General features: G+C 44.9%; 1 protein-coding gene across 1 annotated transcript; it reads right to left on the minus strand.

Annotated features, from left to right (window-relative positions):
* Window positions 1–6,104: 6,104 nt before the first annotated feature.
* zhx3a (zinc fingers and homeoboxes 3a) lies at window positions 6,105–20,780 on the minus strand. The gene is made up of 3 exons (XM_015960019.3): window positions 20,625–20,780; window positions 6,816–9,615; window positions 6,105–6,356 (listed from the first exon to the last, which is right to left on the minus strand). The coding sequence occupies exons 2-3, from the start codon at window positions 9,416–9,418 to the stop codon at window positions 6,323–6,325; spliced, it is 2,637 nt and encodes an 878-aa protein (XP_015815505.1). The 5' UTR covers window positions 9,419–9,615; window positions 20,625–20,780; the 3' UTR covers window positions 6,105–6,322.
* Window positions 20,781–22,149: the final 1,369 nt, after the last annotated feature.

Consider the following 22,149-nt stretch of genomic DNA (forward strand, 5'->3'; position numbering starts at 1 on the left):
CACCTACCTGTATGTCTGTGGACGGCACCCAGGCTGTGAACTCGGTGTGTGGTCACAAACACACGTCTTTTTCTTTAGTGGTTGTCAGTCAGACTGTAACATGAGGTCTTTTCACTACGCAGTCTGACACACAAGCACAGGAAACTTGAATCTGTGCTCAAGTCATAGCTGTGTCACTCAAAAATAAAACTGCTTTGTATATTTTATTTTCTTTGTTCACTCACTATGTATTTTAACCTTCCCATGTATTGATAATGAATTCTATATTTTGATAGACAAAGTAAAATCAGAAAACTCCTTAACGACACCCATGCGCCTTTCAATGAAGTGTGAGTGGAGTGGTGTGTGTGTGTGTGTGTGGTTTGGATCAGGCTCGACCGTGAAAGCTGTCCTGGTGCGTATTCTGAACTGGACTGTTTGTTAAGAGGATGTCTGAGCAGACGAAGGGGAAAACGGAACGACCTTGTCCATATTTACCCAAGCAAACAGATTGTGAATATTTTGTTTTGCAGCTTCTATCAGGGATTTCTTTTTTCTGGTGTAAATGTGATTTTGGCCTTTTTACCCCTTGTTTTGCAAGCGTCCTTTAAATCTCCTCACATAGCGCTCTCAGGCCGGGGACACACCAGCCGCCGAAGCGCCGCGAAACGGGGACCGCCTTCATTCGGCACCCTTGTTATCCTATTCTATAGACCACATGGGCCGCCGAAGCGCCGGCGCTCCAGCCCGCGCCGTGCAGCGATCGTTACGGCGTCTGCTCTACTTTAAGCGTGAACCGCGTCAATTCTGGCAGGAAGTCAAACCTAGACATAAGAGGCAGGCCGGTAAATTTAACAAAATAAAGCATTTCAAAATACAATTCCGCAAATAGTCAAATGTGTTCGTAAACAGACACTGCATAAAAACCACACAAGTTCGCTGTGTGTGTCTGTGTGTGTGTGTGTGTGAGAGAGAGAGGGAGAGAGAGAGAGAGACCACATGAAGGGGGTGTGGTTTTGGGTGTTTTTCAACCGGAGCAAACAGGACATAAAGGCAGAAAGTCGTAGGCCAACTATTAACATGGTTCACACACACACACACGTACAAACACACACACACAGCAAGGGGGAGGGGGGTGTAGAGGAAAAGGCAGAGAGGAAGTGGAGGACACCAAGTGGTTAAAAGAAAAACTACAAGGCGTGCCTCGAGCGGAGAAACAAGCGTCTGGTCTGAACTGAGGAGCAGCGGCCGAATTTCGTGAGCGCTTCGCCTCCCAGCGCTTCGGCGGCTGGTGTGTCCCCGGCGTCAATCTGATTTTAAGGTATTTAGCAGATGTTTATAAGATATAAAACCCATCTTTTACTTGAACACAATGTTTAATGTATTTAGGCAGTCGTGCCTCCTCCTGTGGGGGTGTGATGAATATCAACTTTGCCAAAAAAAGGACAAAAGAAATCGCTCAGCTGTAACGGTGTAGGCAGGATTTAATTGTGTAATGATTAAGGAAAAAGTCATGTAACATTTAATGTGAATTATTTCATGTTATTCCACTCATTCACTTGCAATAGGAAAGTTGATGTTAACAGCTGTAAAGTCAACAACCTATTCCTGTTTTTACCCTTTCTGTCATAGCCTTTTAATGTCTTTGAGTTTTAAGCTCATTGTAGATTGAAAACAAGAATAAATCTCTCCAGGTAAAAGAAGTGTTTGACGTCTTCTTCCCCCCACGAAGCTACAGGTTTAATATTCTGTTTCAGGTAGACTAAACCAAACCTCCACTCGCATTCGTAGTAAACATGGTATTTACATACTTTTAAGTGTGTTCTCTCCTCACTGGCCAGCTGATTTCATGGTCAGGTATGTATTTAATATGTCTTTTTAAAATAAATTACTTTTATCCATCCAACTTTTTTTATACAGTTTCTGTTAAACATCTGGGATAGTTCACTTTCTACATAGTTGACCTAGGAATGAGCCGGATACTCATTTCAGACAAGTATCCGGTACGGATAAAGCATTTTTGACGAGTACGAGCATGAAACGAGTAAAACTCGTAAATATCTAATCGTGCTGAAGGAAAATCCTCATTGGGTAACGACTGTCTCTCCGCTCTGTGATTGGCCAGTCAAATAGAGCGCCCGCCCCTCCCTACACACAAAAGTGGAGGTCACAGCTCAGTCCACGTCCGGTCCATCCACGCACACACAGTAACGGATCTCTGCTTGCTTCACTGTTCATGTTTCTTCAGTACTCCCTATGTTTGCTTCAGTTTGCTTCTTTTTAAAGTTACTTTTTTTGTAACGTACGTGGCGCATTTAACAAGGCCGCTGAAAACGCCTCGTGCTGCGTCAGCCACTGCTTCCGCTCCGGTCGGGGTTTTTTCCCCTCTCTTCCTCAGTATCCACTCCCTCTTTCCTATTCACCTTTGTCTTTCCATTTCACAATTGTCTATTTTTTGCTCGTTTTAAATATATTTTAATCATTTTCTAAATACTTTTTTCTATTTTACATGTTTTGTTTTTGTGAAGCGCCCCGTGATTTTTATCTTGAGAGGCGCTATAGAAAAGATCTTTTCTTCTCTCTCGCTCTTAATCCATGCACTTAAATATTAATGTTCTGATTTTATTGAAAAACTTGTTCTGTAATGGTTCCTTTAATATTGTGATCAAAAACATTTAATCTCAACTCTGAAGCTGCTCTGTAAATAGTTTTCAAATAAACAATGCACAGCAACTTCTGATCAGAATTATTATTGTAATAGTATTGGTGTAAACCACACCCACTTCCGGTTAAACCACACCAACTTCCGGGTTAGGCCACGCCCACTCCGAGTACAGATACAGATAATTTAGATGGTTGAACAGATACAGATAGCTGGCCGATGATACCTGCCTTTTTCTTCAAAATGATCTTCAAGTCCCTGTTATTATTAAAGCTTTAAACAGGTTCTCGGATGCTTCTGGTCTCACAGTTAATAAGAGAAAATGTGAAATATTAGCCATACATGATTTAGACACCGTATCAATAGATGGTATAGAGGTTAAAAAAAAAGTTAAATATTTGGGTATCACTGATTAAGCAAATCCTCTAGTGAAAGAATTTCAAAAAACTTCAACCCAAAAATCTAAATCTGTCTTTAATTGCTGGCTACAGGGGGATCTTACCATTATAGGTTGTGTTTTACTCTCCAAGGCTGAAGGATTATCCAGGTTAGTATACCCAGCTTTATATTAATATGTTGATGGCAAAACCTGTGCAGCTATTGATTCACTCTTATTTAAGTTTATTTGGAAACATAAAAATGAAAATGTAAAGAGGAAAACACTTATTAGACAGATTCCAGAGGGGGGTCTTAATGTATTGGATTTCCAAACTATCAACAATATATTCAAAATTAATTGGTTAAAACATTCTTTCACATAATAATGAACCATGGCTTTTTATTCCCAATTTTTTTGGTTAACAAATGTGGCGGCTTAAAGATCTTGCTTTCATGCAACTTTACCTCAGGTAAACTGCCCCTTAAACTGGCCAACTTTCACAAACAAGCCCTGGACACTTTGAAAATGGCTTCCAAACACAACTTTTCCCCTCACACGTGTACTTTATGGAACGATCAACATATTGCTCACAAGAACAAGACTGTTTTACAAAGACTGGTATGATCACGGTGTTATGTTTGTGTTTGATCTTTTGAATGATAATGGGGACCTAGCTACCTATGATGAATTCATCCAATGAAAGGGGTTAAACACATCTCTCGCTATGCACTCTAGAATCCTCCAAAGCATTCCTGTTCATTTACGGTCTCTTGTCAGAGCTCCTGGTCAGTATGCACCTGACACAGGAAGGATTCCTGCACTGTGTCTTGGTGGAAAGCTTCCTGAAGAGCGCTCATGTAACAATGCTCACATTAGAGCAGTTTTCACCTCTCTACATAGTCAGGTTCCAAATTCATTACATCGTTGGAGGGTAATGTTTCCTGACATCAGTAGCAATGCCTTTTCTGAGGTTCAGAAATTTTTTGTCCCCAATAAAGTTAAAGAAATACACTTGAAAATCTTACATAGATATTATCCGTGTAATGAATTTATTAATAGATTTAGACCTGATGTGTCCCCTTTATGTTCCTTTTGCAAAACAGGTGTTGAGTCTCTTACTCATATGTTTTATGGTTGTCCTTTAGTTGTACATTTTTGGAATCAATTGTCTGCATTAGTTTGGGATTCTCATGAAATATTGATTACTTTTAATTAAAGTATGGTCTTATTCTTAAACGTTAAATGTAACAAGGAAGTTAACGATGTAATAAAATTGCTGTGTCTGTTGGGTAAATTTCACATTCATAAAGTCAGATTTCTACAGGCTATACCAAATGTAACTTTATTTTATATTGATCTAATTTTTTTTATGACTGTACGTAATTGTTAGTAAAAACAAGAAAGCTGTGAAAATATGCAACTTGATGAATTCTATTATGCCCCATATTACAAGGTAATGTATTAGTGGACTTTTATTTTATTTGTGTATAATTATTTGTTTATTTTTATTAACATTTTTTTCTCCTTCTTCTCTGTCAATGTATCACACCCTGTACATCGATGTTGTTTTGTCAATGTGTTATGTCTTGTCTGCTGCAAATGTGTCAATAAAGATTGTTTAAAAAAAAGATACAGATAGTGGTGTACTCGCTCATCCCTAGTTGACGCTTTCCATGCAAGATCAGATTGTTGCCATACTGTTGCAACACCTCCATGTAGTCAGATGTAATGACCGCTGCTCACCAGCAGGTGGCTCCATGTGCGTGTTTCCTTGCAGCATGTCCTCGGGACAAAGTGGTGCAAACTGAACAAACAAAACCTTGCTGCTTGGTGAGTATTCAATTTATTCTGTAAAGACTCAGAAGTGTAGAAAGGATGATACAACAGTGCTTTATGATCAAAGACGGTTTCATAAAAGTTTGAAGTGATCATTAACACCATAAGTCAAGATTTTATTGAGCTCAAACCAAAATAAGTTTGTAACATTCGACACAAGTGCATACACTGCTGGTAGGAGACGACCTCCAATTTCACTTTGGATGGTATAGCACCGTTCTGAGCTAGTAGCTGCTTGACAAAGATGCAGTTTTAGTAAAATTCATGTAGTGACTGGATGTTTCTATATAAACAATAAAATCAGAGGAGAGCAAAGACCCCCACATTTGGCTCTCTAGCTAGCACGATCTCTCCCTCTGCCAGTGTCTAGGGATCAAATTGGTACTTTAGTTTTGAACCTTTTGCCAGTAAAGATTTTTGATACAATTACAGCTTAAAGTTGAACATCTCCAAGTGTACATAAAGCAGCACGAGATATTTTTTCATTATTTTCACAGATATAGACCAACAGTGACTATCAATGCACTGGCATGTTTTAGTTTCATTATTTTTCTTTATTTTGGAACAGCACAGTAGCTTGAAAGCGAGGTGATGGACAGACGGGTCATATAAACACAGACAGCTGAGTAAGGCAACGGTAGCGTGACAGGCTTCTCTCTGTTCAGTTTGCAGGGCAGTGTAGTGCATTGATCCTGACCAAGCTGTCGATACGTTTACAGTGAAGCAGAGTGATTCTTTTCTTTTAAGCATTGCTGTCTTCATTAGTGCATTGTGTATAGTCTCTTGCGTGTAGCTGAACTGCAAAGTGATCACCAACATTATTACAGATCTAAATCAGACATGTCTGATTGCATCTGGACTTACAGTGACTATAGAAGAGTACGTAGAATTGAAAATCCAAATAACGGAAAAAGTAAAATTCAAGGCAGTGCTGAAGTACTGGTTACTAAAAAGGTAAAAAATACCACAAAGCCAACAATAACATTTCCATGACACATCATTAGTTTGTCCAGTCAGTACAAACCATCTTTTATAGTGCAGTTTCAGTCATATATATATATTTATTTATATATATATATTTCTCCCAGTGGCCCAGAAACGATTTCTCATGGCCATATCCCAACCCATCTTCTCTCATTCAAGTCAGTTTTCCAGTCAGTGTGCGTCTTTCTTTTCTTTGATCCCTCGTTCTGACCTCATTGTGCACCCTCCCCACACAACCACAAAGAAGCATAAAAGGCTTAAACATCACAGGATTCGAAGGTGAGAAGTTTTCTTTTGACGACGGCAGGAAGTGATGGAAGAAGAGAAGGAAAAAGAGGAGGGGGTGGGGGTATTCACAGTTTCAGTCAGAGTCCAACGGTCCAGCTACAATCACATCTGCTGTCATTATGAACACATGTTGTTTGTTTTCTCCAACGATGATGACCAGAACCAGTCGTCCATCGGCCTGCTTCTCGGGATCATCACACCTCCAGCAGCTCCATCCTCAGGCGATCCCTAAACAGACAAAGCCCACGTCATGCCCAGCATGTCAGAGTGCAGTTGGAAGGTTCTTGGACTGTTGCACAGAACATGCCTGTTTTAGTGTTAAACTGCCTGTGAGAAATCCACCCAACCAAGAATGATTGCCATGATTTATTCACATATATTAGCATGTGCACTCTTATCTATAATTCAGAGCCCAAACTCCTTGTCTAAAAATAGCTTTTTACACACAGGCTTTGATTGCCTGAATAAGCTCCTCAGGAGTACCTGTACACACTTCTCCTGTTTTCTTTTGACTGTAAAACACGCGTCAGCCACTACAAAACCACAAGCTGTCACGCTTTTATCACTCCCCTGCTTACATCATTTTTCATTTCTTGACTGATAAACGGCACTTAGCTTGTAAATATCACCAGGCACTGTAAATGAAAAGCGCCTCTAACTTTAGTAAACTGTAAATGACTGAAGTACCTGGCCTGATTGACGTCGGTTGGTTGTTCGATGAGTGACTGACTTGCCATTGGCTGTTGGTTGTCCTCTCCTCTCTTTGACCAGGGGTCCCGCTCTAACTCCTGAGCTCTGTCAAGCTCATCGACCCCCTCTGACCTCGTCAGAGCCAACAGCGGGGTGTATGAATCCTGCCACACAACCCTCTTTGATGAGTTCAGCCCTGCTTCTCCTTCAAGGTGCTTGTTCATCTTATGCTCAGCTAATGTCTTCTTGGCCACCAGACCACCATTGTCCTTTGATGATTGTGCTTTCGAGTCCCTGTGGCCCCTCACCTCTTCACACTCCATGGGTGGCTGCTGATAGGTCTCCAGCCATTTCAGCTGCCCATTCTTGTGGCTGTAGCGGCTGTCGCTAAACCAGCGCACCACCTCTGACTTAGGAAGGCCTGTCTGGATGCTTAACTCCTCGTACTGCAAGCTGCTAGGCCAGCGGGTGCTGGAGAATGCCTGGCGGAGAATTTGCAGCTGCTGTGGGGTCTTGTTACCCCAGGGTGGGGAAAAAGATGAATGACAGGCAGATACTTCAATCTCACACTTGGGTTCTTGATGTGCAGCCTCAGATGAACCTTTTGGTTCATTCATCTTCAGCCTCTTAATGTTGATCTTAATTGGGTCAACCCTGACCTTTGAACCTCCTCTGTCTCCAACAGTAGGATCATCCTCCTTAATGAGTTGCTGTAGGATTGGCATGCCTTTCATAGGAAAGTCTTTATCTACATCTAAAATGGCTGAATTACTTTTTGCAATAACAGTGGTGCTGGTGGTTTTGTTTGGGGATTTGCTAGCATTGTTTTGGTTTGAGACGCTGTCGTTACAAGTTGAACTGGGGTATTCGCTGCTAATACTGTTGTCGGTATTGTGAATGTAGTTGTTGTTGTTTTCGTTGTCGGGTTTTTCGGCTTGGGCCAACTGTGGTGCACCAATGACACTGCTGTTGTGATTGTTACAGGGGGCGTTGGATTTGCTGGTGTTGTCGATGGCCACTTGACTCATGGTGCCATTTGAAACCTCTGATCCAATTGGTAAATTGTTATTTGGTTTGCCGTTAGTGTCAGCAGCACAGTGCTCCCCATTATTGCTAATGCTGGCAGAGCAGGTGCCAACGGTTTTGATGTTGTTGGTTGGGCTGCTGCTGTTGTTCACCAGTTTCCTGTTCTCAACATCATTACTACTGCTGCTGCTGCTGGCACATCTGCTGCTCCCTGCCACATCTAAACCAATACTTTTGTCTGGCTCCACAGTAGGTTCAGTACTTTTGGTTGGGTCCTGTATTGTTTGGACAACTGTAGGAAACTTTGGGGGGGCAATTGGAGAAGGATATGAGACCCTTGTGACCTGGGGCTTGGTCATTATGCTGGCTGGACTGGCTATGACTCCAACAGGCCTGGTTTTAGTACTGCCAAATGGAACTTTGGCCATTTGAAGATTTGGTCCTTTAGTACCTGGATGGGCAGTAACAGTGTGGTGGGTTACAATGTGATTAACCTGCCTTGGTGTCACAGGCTGCCTCTGGGGTGCACCTCCTTGGAAAACAGTGTTAAACATCTTTCTTCTGGCCTCTTCGATCTCTTCAGGAGACCAACTAATGCCCTGCTTTAGCCTTTGGGCAGTAAACCATAGTTTGATTTGCTCTTCGGGGAACTCTGAAACCACAGTTAAGTAGCAGAGCTCGGCTTTGGTCGGGTAGGGGAATTTGCCAAAGGATGTCTTGAGAAAACTGCTGGTGTCCATGGTGGCATCATAGGTAGGGATGCTGCTGAGAGGGATCATTACCTTTGGAAAATCTTTATTTGAGTCACAAGAGAGGGGAGAGTAAAGGGTGGGAGTCTGCTGGTGAAAGACTTGGTTGGACACTGTCGTTGCAATCACATGGGTGACAGTGGTCCTCGGCATAGCTGGGGCACCAGAGGAACTGAGGGCCCCATTTTGGAGTTCAGGCACATTAGTCAGCATGCTGGGGTCTACGTCCTTTCCAGTGTCTATTTTCCGTAGCTCCACAGTGTGAGAAACCACAATCTTTTTGTGCTCCCCTTTGGCTTTCATCATCTTGGCTATTGGTGTTTTGGTAAGCGAGATCCCAGATTCTCTGTATTCTTCTCCACTGTTGGTGAAGAGGCTTTGCTCCACTGTAGTTACTCCATCTCTCTTGTTGACACTTAGGGAGGCAGTCACCAAGCCCTCCATTATCTTAGGGTGAGCATTGGCATTGTGCAGTGCAAGAGCCTCAAAGCGGACAACTGACACCCCACAGTTCAGGCAGTAGAAGATGGGCTGGGCCCTGAAGTCCAAGTGGCAGTTGTGCATGTGATCTAAAAAATAATTGAGATCTCTGGACTCAAACTGGCAAGAGACGCAGCTATATGTACCGCCTTTCTGCGTTTCACTTTCAGATTTGGAGGAGATGTTAGAGAAATGGCCAGACTCCTCTCCAGAGATGCTGAGTATGTCATCTTCTGGGATTGTTGGTAGGAGTTCTGGTAGTGAGCCCAGTATAATTTCCTCGCGCACATGTTTGGATTTGGATGGTATCATGCAGGGCACAGTGGATTTCCTCTTGCTGGCCATATTGCAGCTTTGCGTGAAGAGGACAGTGAGTGACTGGTTGTCTGGCGTGATGAGAACAGAGGGCAGGTGAATAGTGGAGAAGGTTGAGTGGAGTCTAGTGTCATGGACAAGCCCCTAGAACGTCACAGTGATGCTTCATGCCTTCTGCCACCTCTGGACGACGGTCACATACACACGTTTAATAGCTATCCGGGAACCTGAAAGATAGGAAAACCAAACAGAGGAAAGAATAGTCTTTTAGCATATTTATATATCGGTTAGTCGGTTATCAAGACAGCAAAAGGAGTAAATCATGAAAAGAAAAGATCTAGTAATCATTCAACATGAACATTAGGTGAGAAAGTAAAGCAGATTTGAATTGTGCATTTTCTAATTAAAAGCAACATGAAATATCACAATGAGCTTTGTAACAGAAATCGCAGTTAAAGCATCAAAAGAAAAGTAAGAACTTTGTATTTAATCAAAAATGAAGGTCATATTTAATGACTGCAGTAAGGGAAGTTCTGAGAATTTTGCTCTCCAGACATTTTCCCTTTTTAGATTGGAACCACAGTTCGGGAATTTCATTTCATTCAATTAGCAAAAGCAGACCTGGTAAATGCTAAGATATTTACTCGACAAGAATTTAAATAGGGGAAAGTTCTTTTATCAGCCTGTCACTGAGTTCTACAGCGCTGGTTTCCAAGGATGGGGTCAAGACCACACAAAACACTGGGTGGGAGGCTTCAGAAGATCTACAAAAATCTAATCAGCTTGTCAAATTACTGCCAACTAGTCTTAGCTGTTTCAAATATTTAAAAACTGGTGTCCTACGAGGGTCTTTGTTAACATTTTACAATAAGGGTCCCCTTACTAATGTTACTTAGTAGCAGAGGTGTGACCAAGTCACTGCTTTGCAAGTCACAAGTAAGTCACAAGTCTTTCCAGTCAAGTCCAAAGTTAATGATGTGGATGTCCAAGTCACGTCCAAGTCCTTAACTTTAAATTTTCAAGTCATAATCAAGTCATCTGTTCAACTTCAATTTAATGACTCTGACAATAAATAAATTCCAGAATAAAAGCTTCTTAAAGCTTCATTTATTTGCTCAAACAGCAGAAAGTGAAACTGATTATAAACAAAGTGCTGCTGTATTTCAAACTCAATAATACTTTATTAATCCCAGAGGGAAATTAGTTTCAGTACACACAATTCTGAGATCCGACATACATGCATATATACATGACAAGAATTGGTGACTGTGGTCATTCGCAACCTGAGTCGCGCTACCTTAATAGATCAAGAGGGTTTATATGAGGATAGAGTCAGTGGGAGGGGAAAAAAAGGCACTTCAGAGTTACTCTCCATAGACAAGGCAGCAAAAAAAAAACCCACCTCAGACAGAAATGCACACAGACTTCAGACATTACACAACATAAGTGTCCACTAGGTGGGAAGGTAGGGTTGGGACTCTCCTCACTTCGGTGCGTGCAGCCGCATGGGGCAGCGCTCATCACCTCCGTTTGGACAGGGGAGGGAGATGATGGGTTAGAGGGCACATTGACTCCTGGATATGGTTCCACGGCCGTCACCGGTCACAGTCCCGCCCAGGCTGGGATAGGGAGACAGAGTTACCATAGCGACGGCAACATTCCACATTTCTTCTGAGGGGGGAGTTATCACTTCAGCCTCACAGGCTCCAAGGGCACCAGATTCAGATGAGGAGTGTTTTGGGGACAGACAGATAATTTCCTCTCTGCCTTAGAGTTCTGTTGGTCTTCAGCCCCTCTAGATCCAATAATGGCGTAATTAATCAATCCCAATCCGTGCTGATCCGTCAACTCGCTCCTTGATGGAATCCACCTTCTGTGTCAGAGCCTGAATCTCAGCCAAAGTTCCAAGCTTTCGACTCATCTCAACAATTATATGAGTTTGTGCGTTCACAGCGCGATGCATTCCATCCCTGAGCCAATATTCCTCGAAAGCTCATTAATTTTTCGGTAAGCCAGGTAACCGCTCAGGCCAAACAGCAGGAATCCCGACACCAAAACCACGAATATCCAAACATCTTCAGAATCCTCTACAGACAGTTGAGAGAGGCAGATCAGGTTCCACTGTTTCCAGGAGTCCATAATGGCTCTGTCCCAGAGGGGCATCCGGGAGCCCCTTCTCCCGTTCTCATCGCTGAAAAAATGTTGTCAATCGCCTTGAGTGACCAACTGACCAGATCCATTTTAATAATTTCCAGTTTCCAGAAAAAATGCAGAATGCGCCGTGCACAAGACAGGACAAAGAGCCTTGGGATAAGGAGGGAGAGGAGGAAAAAGCATCTGTACTCTCCAAGAGCCGGAAGAACAGTAACTGAAGAGCAGTAAATCAAACCCAGAACCAAGAATGATTTATGATTTTTGTCCATGTCGTGCCACTTTTGTGCTAAAATATCAAACATTCTCAAGTCATCATCAAGTCATCTCAAGTCCGAGTCAAGTCGTAAATCTTTGTAGATTTTATCAGTTCAAGTCAGAAGTCATTAAAATAATGACTCGAGTCTGACTTGATTCCAAGTCATGTGATTCGAGTCCACACCTCTGCTTAGTAGATAATATGCATTAATATACTATTAAAGTATTAATAACTGCTTAATATTAATGTTAATATTAAGTAATGCATTACAAAGCAGACCCCCCCCCCCCCCAGCCCCTTGTTTTCACCTTAAGGGTACTTAATAGGTAACAATATCTGTAAAATTATTAAAGGGATCCTTTGCTTATTGCTGCTTAGTAATGCACTAAGTAATGTTAATACAGGGACCCTAATCGTAAAGTGTTCCCGAATATTTGATGAGTCTTGATGGCTCATTAGTCTTGCATTACCCAGTAATCGTTGGGGTCACGAATGCTGGCTCCACCCTGCTACTTAAATCCACAGGCTTCTGTTTAAATGTGACATTTTATAAAATCAAAATACAGGAAATTCGAAACCCCTCCTGCGGTCGGTAAACATCGGCCCTTTTAGTTTACAGAAACACGTGACCTCTAAATGATTTGAGTGAATTATTTTTCTGTAAAACATTCCATATTCTATTTGTTTGTATTGTTGGACTTCAAACCAGCTCATAACCTCAGGAAAAGGTTAATGTCAGCATGCAAATAAGTTTTTTTTAAAGACTTCACACCTATCGAGTGTGATGCACTCCTACTGTCTGATGGTGCCAAACGTATCTAACCTTCCCTACTCTGTCACACAGTTTCAGCAACCGCAAAAATGCTAAATATGCACGCGGGTTTATGTCTGCCAAATAAAAGTTCTCTGAGTTTATGACGGTGATTTTTAAAATCATATTAATTTGTGAGTTTGTGACAGAAAAGCTGATCCTATGAATTGAGGACTTCCTGTTTGGGTTACTGTTGTACGTGCAGAGAAAGGTTAAATAACAGTGATCACGCTTGGATAGAAGCCACGTGTTTACAATGTACCCTACTGACATAGCACAGTGCCAAGATAAAAACTAGGTGTATGTGTGTGTGTGTGTGTGTGTGTGCATGCGCACGCACATGTTTTGACAAAATAATCATTAAAGTCTTCTAGCTACATCCCTCTAATCCTAAGAATAGACATCGATTCTTCATAGTTATGCTTCTTTTTTTTTACTCCTCGCTTACATAAAACAAGCCTCTTCCTTCTTCTGTTGGATAAACTAAAATCAGCATCCAATTTTAAAAACCTGCTAAATGCAAAATTATGAAAATAAAAATGGAGGGAAAATCTGAAATCTATGGCAGCACGGTGAAGCCGTGCCCTCTGCTTGAACTTGTGACACACACTTGCACTCTCACACAGCTTCCGTACCCCTCTCATCCTCATTTCCGAGTCTGGAGATGCACTGATGTGTAACATGCTGCTGAAAACTAGTCTCATCCCATCATCATCTATCCACATCACCCAGGCTTTGCCCTGAAAGCTTATTTTCCTGGGAAAGAAAACAAAAACTCTCCCTCTCCCTGGCCAAGGCAAAAACCCGGGCATGGGAGGAGTTCGGTGAGACCATGGAGCAAGACTTCCATACGGTTTCAAGGAGACTCTGGGCCACCATCCAGCGCCTCAGGGGGGCAAGCAGTGCGCTACCAACACTATCTATAGTGGGGACGGTGTGCTGCTGACCTCTACTCAGGACGTTGTGGATTGGTGGGCAGAATACTTCGAAGACCTCCACAATCTCACCAACACGTCTTCCAGTGAGGAAGCAGAGTCTGGGGACTTTGGGTTGGACTCTCAAATCTCTGGTGCTGAGATCACTGAGGTGGTTAAAAAGCTCCTCTGTGGCAAGGCTCCAGGGGTGGATGAGATCCGCCCGGAGTTCCTTAAGGCTCTGGATGTTGTGGGGCAGTGTTGGCTGACGCGGCTCTGCAATATCGCGTGGACATCGGGGGCAGTCCCACTGGACTGGCAGACCGGGGTGGTGGTCCCCTTATTTAAAAAGGGGAACCGCAGGGTGTGTTCCAACTATAGGGGGATCACACTCCTGAGCCTTCCTGGTAAAGTCTATTCAGGGGTTCTGGAGAGGAGGATATGTTGGATTGTTGAACCTCAGATTCAGGAGGAGCGATAAGGTTTTAATCCTGGCCGTGGAACACTAGACCAGCTCTATGACCTTAGGGGGATCCTGGAGGGTGCGTGGGAATTTACCCAACCAGTCTACACGTGTTTTGTGGATTTGGAGCAGGCGTTTGACCGCGTCCCTCGGGGGGCCCTGTGGGGGTACTCCGGGAGTATGGGGTACCAGGCCCTCTGATACGGTCTGTTAGGTCCCTGTATGACCGGTGTCAGAGCTTGGTCTGCATTGCCGGCAGTAAGTCGGACTCGTTCCCAGTGAGAGTTGGACTCCGCCAAGGCTGTCCTTTGTCACCGATTCTGTTCATAACCTTTATGGACAGAATTTCTAGGTGCAGCCAAGGTGTGGAGGGCATCCGTTTTGGTGGCCTGAGGATCAGGTCTCTGCTTTTTGCAGATGATGTGGTCCTGTTGGCTTCATCAGAACATGATCTTCAGCTTTCACTGGAGCGGTTCGCAGCTGAGTGTGAAGCAGCTTTGATGAGAATCAGCTCCTCTAAATGTGAGACCATGGTCTTGATTTGGAAAAGAGTAGAATGCCTTCTCCGGGTCAGGGATGAGGTCCTGCCCCAAGTGGAGGAGTTTAAGTATCTCGGGTCTTGTTCACGAGTGAGGTAAAACTGGAGCGTGAGATCGATAGGCGGATTGGTGCTGCATCTGCAGTGATGCGGGCGTTGTACCGGTCTGTCGTGGTGAAGAGAGAGCTGAGTCAGAAGGCGAAGCTCTCGATTTACCGGTCGATCTACGTTCCTACCCTCACCTATGGTCATGAGCTTTGGGTAGTGACCGAAAGAACGAGATCACGGATACAAGCGGCCGAAATGAGTTTTCTCTGAAGAGTGGCTGGGCTCTCCCTTAGAGATAGGGTGAGAAGCTCGGTCATTCGGAAGGGGCACAGAGTAGACCCGCTGCTCCTCCACATCGAGGAGCCAGTTAAGGTGGCTCGGGCATCTGGTCAGGATGCCTCCTGGACGCCTCCCTGGTGAGGTTTTCCGGGCACATTGGCATTTGATGTGAGTTGACATTTCAGCATTCCTCAGCTGTTCTGGAGCTTACTGGTTACAAAGAAAATCCTTCAACATACCTTCAGCAGTTTCTTTCCATTCCACATTATTCTGCACGCTGAGAAGCTCTCTATCAGACCTTCGTTTCCTTCGTCCACGTGCACGTTCACCCAGGCTGGCTCGTGTTAAATAAAAGTTGAACCTGTTCCAAACTAAAGCTGTGGCACTGCCAGCCAGATCCCTGACGTGGTGAGACGGCCTCCCAGCTACATTTTTTAAATACCTACTGATGGATTCTGTTTCTGACCAAACAAACAAAACAAATGAAACAAAAGAAAAAAACTAAACTAGGTCAGCAGCATCTTATGCAGTAATCCCGGTTCACTGCATCCCGCTGCCAGCATGTGCTGTATGTGTGCCGCCAGAGAGGTCATGATATTCTCTGACGGCACACTCGATTAACCCCTGCTGAGGACACGGGAGTCACTGAGTTTGTTCCATTGAGAGAGGGATGTAGAAGTCGGCTTTCCCGCTCATCTCAAGCATTTCTGTTACAGTCGGAGAGCGCTGCTATAACATCATCAGGATTGGCTCTGACTAACACACAGTCCAAAAACAAACAGATTTTACTGGGTGGATCTAAATGGGAATATTCACACATCTTTGAACAATAACCAGTTTGTCTAAGTTAATCTACAAAATAAATGATTACATGAATCCCTTCATTCCTTATTAGAACACATACAAACACCGTCTTCATGCAAGAGTTTAACCGTCTATAGGGCACACACACACATACACACACACACACACACACACACACACACACACACACACACACACACACACACAGAGAGAGAGAGCTTATGTGTAAAACAGTGCTATAAGTTTGTTGTACATGACCCTATGGCTGATGTGTCTTTATGGGTGCCTTAGAGTTAATACTAGGTGATTGTGGTTGTGAGCTCACAGTGGGAAGGTGGCGGTTTGTGTGGAGACTGGCCTTGTATAGACCCCCCCCCCAAATAAAAAACACTCCTAATTCCCACATGAATAAAAATCACCAACCAGCCCATAAGCTGAGCAGGGTTACATAAAGAATCAGGTCACCTATCAAAAGAACGGGCCGCTCTATCTGGCGGCTGAGGCGTGCGATCAGACGCAAGACGAGGGATCCCAGACAGGACAGCCTGTGAATGGATGGCTCTGAAAGGCCCGGCCTTGTGTTTCAGCAGGAAGGTAGACGGCGGCTATCCCTGGTGTGTCCTATGTCCTCGCTCTGGCACCGGCTCCGTGGCACGGGAGGGGGGGGGGGGGGGGGTCTCTTTTCATCTCAGCAGACCAGAGGAGCCACGCAGCCTCGGGAGAGAGGGAGAAGTGGCAGGGCTGTCGGACGAGCCCCCGGGAACACCCACGCTCGCAGCCAGCACACAGGCCTTGTTCAGCACCCTAAAACCGTGGTGGAACAATTCAACTTTCCCAAAACAAGCGTTTCAAGACAAATGGGATTAAGCTAGGTTTAAATTCTGATGGGGTTTATACGTTCCGCCTGATTAAATAGTAGCTTTCAGATTTACAGTAACCCCCACCCCCCCGCTCTTCTTGTGCTTTTACACTCAGTTCAAACGTTACATTTACATCTCACTGGGAGGGGGTTGTGTTTTCTATACTTGAGTGTGTTGTTGCTGTTCGACTGAAAGAACCCAGCATGTATTCTCACTCCTCCCTTCATAAACTTCTGCAGAAATTACAATATTACAAAGAAAAATCATGCCCAGTCTTCAGCAGGCTGCCACCAGCGGAACGGAGAGGCAAGCCTGCTAGACATTAAAATTTTATTCAAAACAGTCCACGGATTCAGACAGTCGGGTCACCTACCGCTGACATCAGCAAACACAGACCGGTGTTTTTGTTGTGCTGCCTGTCACATGAATGGGGATGGGAAGGCTCAGAGGAGAGGGAAGGACAAAGGAAGACCAAACTCATCCGTTTGGGAGTGAAGTGAGAGGATGACTGATGATGATGACAGGCTGAGCCGTTTCAATATTCCTCCCCGCTGACACCGCGTAGGCACACATCTCCCGCCTCACCTCCGCAGCACTTAGCACCTGCACCGCTCTGAGAAATCTTTCCCTCAGAACTGGCAAGGAGAGCCTCTGTGTGACAGGCGCAAAGGAAGCGGGGGGGGGGGGGGGGGGGGGGGGAACAAAGGCAGCAATCCTCTCACTTATGACAACGTTTGTTTTGTGTGTAATTTGCTCTGACAGTGATCTGTGGCTGTCTTGAGTCTGCTTAGAAAAACAAAAACAGAAAAGCGAAATGTGTGTGTGTGTGTGTGTGTGTGTGTGTGTGTGTGTGTGTGTGTGTGTGTGTCCTGACAGATACGTTTGTATGATCAAAAAAATCTGTTTAGCAAGAGCATCTCTGCCAAATGTCCATTAGACAGATTAACGTCATGTGAGTGGATCAGCTGGACGCCCAAACATGAGCCAGAGACAGAAACATGACTGTGGTGCAGACTGGGAACAATGGGGCCTCGTTTATAAAAGAAACGTGATCCAGCGCTGGGAGGTTTGAGACGGATGACTGTTGAACTGGGATTGTTCTGTCCCTTGAGTGTTTGGGTGTCTTCCGTGTCCATCAGATTGGACGGACAGGTTTCAGCCTGGTGGTTCCTCGGAGTGCGTCTGCCAGCATGAATGAGCGTGGCGCTCCGAGGTTACGTGTGTTGAAAAACAACTGGGAGTCACCGGGGTCATTAGCACGGCGCTAACATGTGCGTCCAGCTGAAGACATCCACAGTCTACCTCCTCACTGTGGGCGCTCATTGTTACCTTTACATGGGTGTGTTTGTGTTTGGTGTCTGAGACGCAGGTGTTGTCAGCCAGCCTGTCCCCCCCCCCCCCCCCCCCCCACACACACACACACACACACACTCCCCCTTACCTCCATAACTGCACCCTCATCTACTGGGAGACTGGTTGGTGGTGCCACTAATGTGTTAACATCGCCATAGCAACCCCACTCTTTCCTTTGCCCACCATGCCACAAACACACGCCAACACACACCAACACACACACACACACACACACACACACACCCTTACAGAGCAGAGCCGCCTGCTCACACCCATCAAATCTCAAAGCACACACGCTGAATTCCATGGATAATATCTGGTGTGGGACGAACTTAAAAGTCTACTGGAGGTCCAAACGTCTTTAAGGAACTATGGGTCAGGTGTTGAAGACCCCCCCCCAAACACACACACACACACTCACACACACACACCCTTATTGTAGCGATAGCTGCTGCTTTGTGTGACAGGTCCTGATGAGAGAAACCTCACTGCTGACCTGTGTGTGTGTGTGTGTGTGTGTGTGTGCGTGTGTGTGTGTGTGTGTGCGTGTGCGTGTGTGTGTGTGTGTGTGTGTGTGAGCGAGCGAGAGACCGTCTTGTCAGATCAGAGCCGAGGCCTGGAGGCAGGAGGCTGAGGCGGTACCTGCTGCACGCCGCCTGACTCTGAGCACCTTTGTTGGGCGGCCCTGTTTTTGTGCTAGCGTGAGTGCTCACTGGTGACATCTTGCATCGTTCACCTGATCCTCCAGTCTGCAGATAAATAAACCACGGAGCATACAGAGCGCCTCAGACTCACACCTCCATTTGCATCACTTAGGAGAATAAGTCATTCCCGTCTCGAGTCAAGGCTAAAGGCATTCATCTAAAATTCTAACATGTAAAAGGAAGAAAGATGGCGGCATACGGCGCATTGTCCACCTCAAAATGGCTGACATCACAGCCTCTTGAAGCTACTAAAGCCTGGCAAATGCCAGCTCCTGCTGACCAAACCTTTCTTGTATGGGACAGAGAAAGGAGGCAGGGGCTCCCCCCACCAGCCTAAGGCTTTTTTCAGTGAACGGGCGGTTCTTTTGGTTGAAACTGAGCAAACATGCTGGTTTAGTGGGGCTTTTGAGCGAGCTGGGCTTCGATGCCGCATTGGTCCGACGACAAAAGCAACACCAAAAGGGAAAAAAAAGACCCAAAATAAAAAGTGAACCTGTGTAGCATGTCGTCCTTTCAGGTGTTTTGGGGAGACCTCTCTGTGGGGGTCGTGATGCACGCTGCTGCCATGAAACGTGTTTGTATGAAAACAGCTTGAAAATCGATTCCGCTGGCATAAGATTGTTGATTTTTTTTATTTTCATCTAAACTCAAGGAGTGTTGTACGCTTCATGTTGGCTAAATCTGCAAATCATGACCATATGACCCTCCTCTAGAGCGGTGGGAGGCACACAGAAACACAGCACCTACAGCAGATTTGGCTGTGAGACGTCAGAGCAGGACAGTATAGGAGGTACGTGCTGTTGGGAGGGAGGTGGGCGCTCCTGGCCCTCTACATTGTGTCTGCACAAACACTCAGCTGTGGCCATAATGAAAACTATGAGCTGTGCCTAATTGCAGGGAGTGAGGGATGAAAGGCAATATGCCTGGCCTCATTAGAGCAGTTCCGAGAAGGGAGATGGAAGACCGTTCCCAGGGATCCACAAAGGGGAATTGACATTCCCCCAGTGTGAGCATCCTGCTGGAGTGAAAACCTCCACACACACACTGAACTCACGGGCCGGGCTGGGTCTGCTGGAGCTGCACAGCCAGAGTTCGTTTGCCTTTGTTTTGCTGGCCGCAACGCACGCCTGCAAATCAACTATCCAAGTGCAGAAAATGCCCACCGGAGGCGGACTGCACTCCGCCGTTTGGAGTCCAAATACTTTGTCAGGAGCAGGGAGGAGTTGCACGGTCACTCCTGTGACCAACATTATTTATATAAAACTCATAACAGGGTTAACTCATTGAGGTGGATTCCCAGAAACGACTCTCAGTGATTTGTGCTCGTCTAGCCTCCTGCTTGAATAATTTGGGGTTGCCTTTTGAGCTGCGGACACTGGACCCGTGATCCACAAAGCCACAGGTCCGTCCCTGGCCCGAACATGGCACTCAGAGCTGGGTCAATATTTATGTACAGAATGGGACTTACGTGAACTCATATTTTCTAACCCAATGCCTGACTGATCAAATATCTGCAGATCATTTGCATGTCATGAAAAACGAGCGTGAGTGCAGGACTGGCATGGAGGAAGAGAGGAGGAAATAAAAATAATAAATACTCTACGGGATCATGAAGAAGGGCAGAATTGGAACACATGTGAAAGGAAACCAAAGTGTGTTGGTGTTCAAAAGTCTTACACAACTAAACGCTGGTGGAGAAATTCAGCGCGTTGTGCAACACACGAGCAGATACGCCACATCTACGCTGAGAGGAGCGCAGGTCCGCCGCTGAAACTCCAGCTAACTGCCGAGTTAACCCGTGTGGCTCCGGGGCAGCACCGCCTCGCAGCTCCACATAACCTTTATATTCCCCAAAACCCTCCACCCCGCCTCCTCCACCTACTGTCGCCATTTTATACATTGGCGACTTGATATCGGCTGCCTCCACCACAGCAGCGCCACACGAAGACGCAACGCTTCAGCAGCGATTTCTAATGTCAGTAAACAAGTTTGGAGATGGCAGCGCGGCGAGACGAGGCGGATTCCGGTGGCGGAGAGTGGATGTGTCCTTACCTCAGCGGCGGCGGCGGAGGCTCAGCAGAAATGGAATCCGGCATTAAAATCTGGGAATGAATTATTCTGGATCAGCTCCGATCGCGTCGCTTTTCAGCTGAAGAGGATCAGAGTCGAGTAAAAAAAAAAACCAAGGGGGTGGCTGCTCTCCTCAAATGAACCGGGTGAACTGGCGTGAACCCGTCAGTGACCAAGGCAAGGTACATTACATTAGCTATCCACCTCCCAGCTCCACGGGACGGAGACGGCAAAAACAACTACGCTCGGCTGCGCTCAACGAGGGAGCTCCAAAAAATTATAGCGAGTGTATTTCCTATGAACACGTGATACAGAGCGTCATCCAAAATCCAAAAGCCCTTTCATCTAAAATTTTGGAGAGGGGCGGGGAGGAGATGGGGATGTATGTGTGTGTGTGAGGAGGAGGAGGAGGAGGAGGAAGAGGGTGTGCAGAGCCCTCACATTTTGGTAAATAAGCTGTGCGTTAACAGCGCCGCGGGCGAGGTTTGAGGAGTCCCACCACCAAAACTCTCTTATCTGATCACATCCTTCACCAGCAGATGCTTCTGAGGCAGAACATGCATCTCCTTACCGTTCTCTGTTCATATTAACCTGCTCGTTTAAAGCGTGTTAAACCATTGGCCTAAAATAGACATTTACGCACACGCGAAATTACTGTAGAGCATTCTAGCTGCTGCGCACTTACTGTAACCTAATTATGGATGTGAGTTTAAGCACGAGGAAGGTTTTAAATGAAACCAATGCTGGACTGATGAATAATGTATAGATTTAAGGGCTGCAGGCCTCGTGACCTTGTTGGCCTTCTGCGCGTAAAAGCGCTGGAGCTAGCGCGCAAGCTGCACAATGACTGCAACATGACCAATCGAGAGAAAAATGCCATTGAAATAAATAATCTCAATTAGAACGGGATTATGATTATAAGAACAACGTGTCACGTTTTAAAAATAGTTTTGTTTTTCATAAATTTGCAGTAACCTGAGTGAGAGACCAGATGTGCTACAGCTCATGCGTAAAAGGCCCACACGCAGCAGTGTCCACGGGAGCAACACGTACGTGCCTTTTGTGTTCACAGCTTTACTCCTCGTGTTATTTTCACTGGACTGGATTCGCTATGCAATGTAATAAAAAATATTGAAGAGATTAGTGAGGACGCTGATTCTCTTTAACTCAGATCACCATAAATATAGCCTCATCTATTCATAAAAAGTTTTCTTTCATCCGAGTTATCCAGCCCACCTTTCTAGAATACGCATGAAAATGGTGAAGATGTTTCTTCATGAATAAATTAGCTTTCAAATTTAAATAATCTCTACTGCCAAACATTTCAAATTTATATGTCAAGGTTATTTTGTTTGTTTGTTTAGCTAAATTACAAATCTGAAATCCGGACTTTTGTAGATGCAATTGTTTTCTTTATACATGCTGATTAAGTGATAGATGAACACCAAAATAGCATGTTTTATTAAACTGTGTCATAATATGATCATCTGACCTTTACTGTTTTATT

The sequence above is a fragment of the Nothobranchius furzeri genome, chromosome 3, assembly GCF_043380555.1.
Source record: "Nothobranchius furzeri strain GRZ-AD chromosome 3, NfurGRZ-RIMD1, whole genome shotgun sequence".
NCBI classification, from domain to species: Eukaryota; Metazoa; Chordata; class Actinopteri; order Cyprinodontiformes; family Nothobranchiidae; genus Nothobranchius; species Nothobranchius furzeri.